At 39.8% G+C, this 5916-nt stretch overlaps 1 protein-coding gene across 2 annotated transcripts in view; it reads left to right on the top strand.

Moving 5' to 3' along the window:
• LOC146657950 (uncharacterized) overlaps positions 1 to 1436 on the top strand; it is a 2645-nt gene extending 1209 nt beyond the window's left edge. The window contains exons 3-5 of one of the 2 annotated variants that reach the window (XM_085427081.1): positions 1 to 14; positions 139 to 332; positions 480 to 1436. The exon at positions 1 to 14 is cut by the window's left edge and continues 108 nt beyond it. In XM_085427081.1, the coding sequence (XP_085283207.1) occupies positions 1 to 14; positions 139 to 330 (206 nt within the window). In that variant the 3' untranslated portion in view covers positions 331 to 332; positions 480 to 1436. Of the gene's footprint in view, positions 15 to 138; positions 337 to 479 lie in introns of both variants that reach the window. The other variant, XM_085427080.1, reaches the window with a different exon arrangement.
• The last annotated feature ends 4480 nt before the right edge of the window (positions 1437 to 5916 follow it).

Genomic DNA, 5916 nt, shown 5'->3' with positions numbered 1-5916 from the left:
AACACTCCCTTGAGGTAAATAGAACAATGCATTTTCTCTCTCTCCGTCTCCCTGTCGATCATTCAATCTAAAACTACAGATGTAGACTTGTATCAGTTACTTTTTTTACATCTCTACGTCTGCTACATCTGTTTACAGCTGGTTCAGCTGGATCAGCTGGATAGTGACTCAGTGGAGTACTGGTTTGAGAAGCACAACCATGGAGGCAGCGAACACTACAGCCTCAAAACTGCGTGTCAACCGCAGAAATACGTCTGCATATCTCAGAAATATCTCAGCCTCAGTGACACCAAGCGGGATTTGGCTGAAGTCAAAGATGAGGCAAAGTAGATGTATGTAAGTTAGTTTACTTAGTTCTTCTTTTTATGTTCCCTTTAAAATGTTCCCAGGGTTAAAATGGTGCAGGTTCACTATATGTATCTCACATTCTTTGCAGCAGCCTTCCCTAATTATTCCTCTGTGTGCTCTTTGTCCTGCAGGCATTCACCAACAGCCTTTTGCACACATTTACTACAATCCGCTCTGTCTACAAACTGAAGAGGAAGACAGTTTATCTTTAGCTAAATCCAAGCAGAACTCTCTCTTCCTGCTGTGATTTGATAAAGTAGCTGGACTAAGTAGAGCTACAAACTGGAGATTAGTCTGGCTGGCTAATTTTGTGTTCTTGGTATAGGGAGAAAAATGCTTTGGTAGTTGGGTTGGGTGGTAAAAGCACAAAATAAAACTTTGCTCTTTTTTTCATATTGTAAACTACAGGTGGTGCAAAGGGATGAGACTACTGGCCAATCTCAAAGAAACTGTACAAACATTGTCCATATGTTTTTAAAAAGAATTTATTACAAATCCCAATTCTTTAGATTTTCGTATTCATCGTTCCCCTGTGATTGCAATATACACTCTTGGTTTGTTTCGCATGCCACGCTCAGCGACAAAGGTTTGTTCTCGGCACCACAACAAACATAGTGAAGAATTCGGAAAAAGCACTACACACCACGTTTTTGTACGATATGAGTTGTTAGCCCCTAATATGATCAGACACTGTGGCGCCCGAAGTTGGTGTGAAATTTGTTTTTGTTATAAGGAAAGTTCCCAGCGACACACCTAAAATAAATTTCCTGGTCTCACACTCTGAAATGTTTGGCTTGAATAACAAAGGAAACAACTGCAGCAGAATTTATCATGATAAGAAAGGAAGGGCGGCAAAAGCATGCAGAGTGGCTGCAGTACACGAGGTTTTTTAGAGGTTTGACGAACCTGGCAAAAAGTTCTTAGTTATTACTGCCGTCAGTAATATGTGGCACACCAAGGAATGTGGTCTACTGGTGGTTTGTGTTGTTGTTGGGTCTTTTTCCTTCGCTCCTGCATTTTGTCTTGAGAAGGCTATAATCATAAAAGATAAACAACTTCTGTTTTATAAGGTGGAAAATAAAGTGTAAAAACACCTCTGCTGCCATGTGTTTGCTTCTCATTTGTGTTATTTTAGAACTTTATGATCTTACCAGCTTTAAGCAGTTCTTGCCAAAGTGAGTAAAGTGCTCATTCATCTTTTTTTAATGTTTATTTATAAGATTTTAAGTTCGAAGTTACATAAAATCACACCAGACAAAGGACACAAGATAAGGACACAAGATTCAAAAACAATAACATTCAAGCACAGAAAAAAACAAACAGGAAAACAGGAAAGAAAAGAAAAAATACACCGATTAGCCAGTACAAATCAAAAGTTCAAAGAAATACCAGTGTCCAAAGAAGATGATCTTCTGTGTGAGGTCTGTATTTATATAGCGCTTTACACATCCAGTCATCCACCCATTCACACACTGGTGATGGCAAGCTACATTGTAGCCACAGCTGCCCTGGGGCGCACTGACAGAGGCGAGGCTGCCAGACACTGGCGCCACCAGGCCCTCTGACCACCACCAGTAGGCAACAGGTGAAGTGTCTTTCCCAAGGACACAACGACCGAGACTGTCCAAGCCGGGGCTTGAACCGGCAACCTTCCGATTACAAGGCGAACTCCCAACTCTTGAGCCATGTTAGACAGGGCAACAGAGAGTTCACCAAGTCCAGAAGATGTGGGGAACAAGACCAGGAAGGAATCAGGGTCTGGCAGAAGTGCAGTTTCACACAAACACAAAGTGCAGTCAAATGGGTTAAAGTTTATGTTGAATCCCCATTAATATGATTGAGAGAGGGCCCCAGATTTCAACAAACTTAAAATGAGTGTCAGCCAGACAATAATGAACCTCTTCAATATACAAACGTGCAACCATCTCACGTAGCCAAACCCTAAACAGTGGAGGAGATGGTGATTTCCAGGCTCTAAGAATAAGTCTTTTAAGTGCTCATTCATCTTGAGGATTATCTTACCTTCTCTCTCTCTTCATGATGAATTCTGCTTGTTCAGGTGGCTTTTCCATCCAGGCAGACTGTGTCACTGAGCATAGCACAACCTGCAGTAAGTATCTGGAAGACAAATAGAGCTCCCAAAAAATGCCTCATATTTTTTTCCATATCCAAAGAGCTGCTGGAACAGACACAAACTCTGCAATACGAATCTGGATCAACACAGTACCGCGCTGGGACCTTTATGCTTCGTTTCCTGTTTCCCTGGTTGCAGAGGTCATCCGGCTAGGTGTTTCTTTTTAAAGTTAAAATGTCACACTGCCAGTAACTTGACCTTTTTTCACGGCAGCAGAGTTTCCCTTGAATGTGAAAATGTTCCTTAAATGCTCTTTGCATGCGTCAACAGTGGATATCTAGGCTAAAGAGTATTTTCTTACATTTGTGTAACTAGTAAGTACATTGTTGCAAAACTGTTGGGCGGCTTTTTTTGTTTGTTTTTCCACAAAAATGTCTATGGTGACTTTTTTGAGAATATTTAGTGATGTCCAGCTATAGTGAAACTTGCTTAATACTTCAATATATCCACCCAAACCCAAAAGAATGAATGCATTTTTAATAAACAGACATTTCTTCTTGATGGAGTCCTTTACACGGGTAGATAGGTACGAAGTTATTTATGTGTAGTGAGTGAGGTCAGATTCCAGTCGGGCCCAGTTTCCTCTCTCGTGTTGCCACTGTGCTTTTGTGTAGCTGTCAGTGGAAACTTTTTAGTCTCTTTGACATAACAAGCATCCTAAAACAAAACATACACAATTGCATTTATTGTTAAACAAATATGAGAAAGTCAAAGTGCATAAAAAATGGCCATAAAAGTAAAGGTTTACAGTTTCTCTCTTTTATTGTTTTATAACCATTCAAACCTGACAATAATCCTGGACGTGTACAAAAACTTTCATACGTATTCGGACAGTGACAATGGTAAAAAGAGAGTGTGCGCTCTTTCAGCTTTAAGGTTTTACATTCCAGGACACAAACCCAGCTGGATCTCACAGGTCCTCAGATGAACCTTGGAATCACTTGGAATATTACACTGCCAAGTCAGCTCATGACGCTAAGCAGAAAGAAATGCAAAACACGACTGAGGTTACAGGGCTCAGTTACAGTGTTTAATGTTAAAATTCTAAAATTCTCCTTCCTAATACTAACTGGAAGGTGACTGACTGTCCAAAACTCAGCAGAAAACTCTGCTGCTGTTACGGTTGGAAGGAGGACTCAAGAGCAGGACTCCGGTACTGATGCTTACAAGAAGAGTTTATTTACAAGTCACCAGGTGTATATACAAGAATGTGCAGGGGGGTGTTATATACAGCTGAGTGGGGGAAGAAGGGGTCTCCAGGGAAGTCCAAGGGAAAGCATACGTTCTTCAGAATATCCACTCACACGATCACAGGTTCACACTCCAACACTGCCACACGGGAAACACACGGGGAAAAATCCAAGAGGTTCTATAGACAGGGAGACAGGGTTAAGGACGATGCACAGAGGAAAACACTCTTCACTAAACTTGCTAAACGCGTGGTAGGCAACGATCCAGCGACGAACAGCAGTCACCTCCTGGCTTAAATGCTGCTCCCCTTAATGAGACACCTGGGTCTCATCTCCCGAGGGCGTGGGCCAAGGGCATGAACCCACAGTGAGTTCCGCCCCGGCGAGAGAGAAGAGGAAGAGAAACAGAGAGGGCTGATCAGCGTGCAGCTGATCCGCCTGGCCGTGACAGCTGCAGGCTGCAATTAAGATAAAAAATACTTTATTCATTCCATATGTGAGAAATCCTTTTGTTATAGGGCCTGAAATGACATTATTACACCAGTAAAGGGATCTGCCTCTGTGTGGAGTTTGCATGTTCTGCTAGTGTTTGCACCTTTAATTAAAGTTTAACTAAAGCTTTTAGGATTTATTTATTTATTTATTTCCATGATTTCTTTTTTTTTAACTCCAACTACTCATTTGTACTATGCTTTTATTTCAGAGTGCAATGATATAATAAACTGCATAATTTCCAATAAAAAAAATGATGCGATGGCAGCTGCATCCATCTATACTGTAAACATTTTATTTCAGACTTTATGATGGTGATAATAATGACTGATATTTTTTCTCTCATATAACAGTGTTGACTAAACGAAGCTAATAAACCTATTGCACAATGCTTCAGATAACACCAAGGTTTAAAGACAGAAGTCACCCTGCAGGAACCGGGCGAGACAGTGTGGAGCAACACACAGTTAAATATTACTCTTCTGAGTCTGACTCATCAAGAATTTTTTTTCTGTAGGTTGTGGTCTCTTTTGAAATTAGGACTCAACTTTTGATAACATGTTTTCATTTTTTTTATTACTTTACATTTACAATCTTGCTTCAGTGCCATGACTCCCAGTCGTTGTAGTGTTTATCACTTGAAAAAATGATAAGCGTTCTTTGAAAGTGTTATTTTCACCACCGTCAATAAAAAACAGCCTGGCTTTGATCCTCCCGGTTTAAAAGCTGCATGAATGCTTTCTTTGCTGTAAAATCATTGATTTTATCCTAACAGCCTGCATGTGGATTGCTTACTTTATTGCACAAGTGTAACGAGTAAGGAGGAAATGCCAGAGCTCCACACTTCAGTGCTACCTTTAGGCGACTGTTGCTGTGATTTGATGCTGTATAAATAAAACTGAACTGAACAGAAAGTGAACTGCATTACCTCCAGAGACATCTGCTTCTTTTGTAACTATTTTTTTAAAACTAATTAGCCCTGAAATGGAAATTGAGCACTAAACGTCTGGGACACACTTAAACAAACAACGGAAGACTGGATAGATGTTGTTTGAAAGCTGTCACCCTTATAAACTTTCAGCTGTGACAAACCACAGCAAGTAAACAGGAAAGTTCCTCATGCCACAAGTGGACAAAACACTGCTGTAAAGTGGAAAAAGGCCTTAATCCAAGCTAAATCCAATTATGTACTCTTCTTCCATCAACCTTAAAATTATATGTTACACTGCTTGCCACCTTGACCAATACAGACCTTACTTTACTCTGGATGTGAAGTGCTTTATCTCACTCATCCACTCACAGAGCATGTGAGCCTGACATAGAAGGCCCTCAGGGAGGTGAATAATAAGAACAGTGTGTTGTGAGGAAAATCATGCGTACTTCTGAAGGGTGTGGACACATTTGACACATATTAAATCACTCTTTTTTATTACTTGTAATGGGAACATTTATTGGTATTTTACTGGTATGCAGTAAATGCTATATGTGCAATTCTTGTGCAATTCTTCTTCTGACGAAGTTGTATTCTTGTATTTTCCTACTCAGTTGTATATAGTATTTGTATTTCTATTTTATTCTATTGTATATATTATTCTATTCTATTTTATTCTATTGTATATAGTATTTTATTTTATTCTATTGTATTTTATTGCATTCCAGTGTTTTCTCATTTCTGCTACATATCTTTGCACTTTTGCTGTAACAAAACAAATTTCCCACCTGTGGGACTAATAAAGGTCATCTTATCTTAGC

The sequence above is a fragment of the Rhamphochromis longiceps genome, linkage group LG12, assembly GCF_057381845.1.
Source record: "Rhamphochromis longiceps isolate RC_006_pf linkage group LG12, R_longiceps_female_GT1.1, whole genome shotgun sequence".
Lineage (NCBI taxonomy): Eukaryota > Metazoa > Chordata > Actinopteri > Cichliformes > Cichlidae > Rhamphochromis > Rhamphochromis longiceps.
Note: the sequence above shows the minus strand (reverse complement) of the source record. Positions and strands in the feature narration are given on the sequence as shown.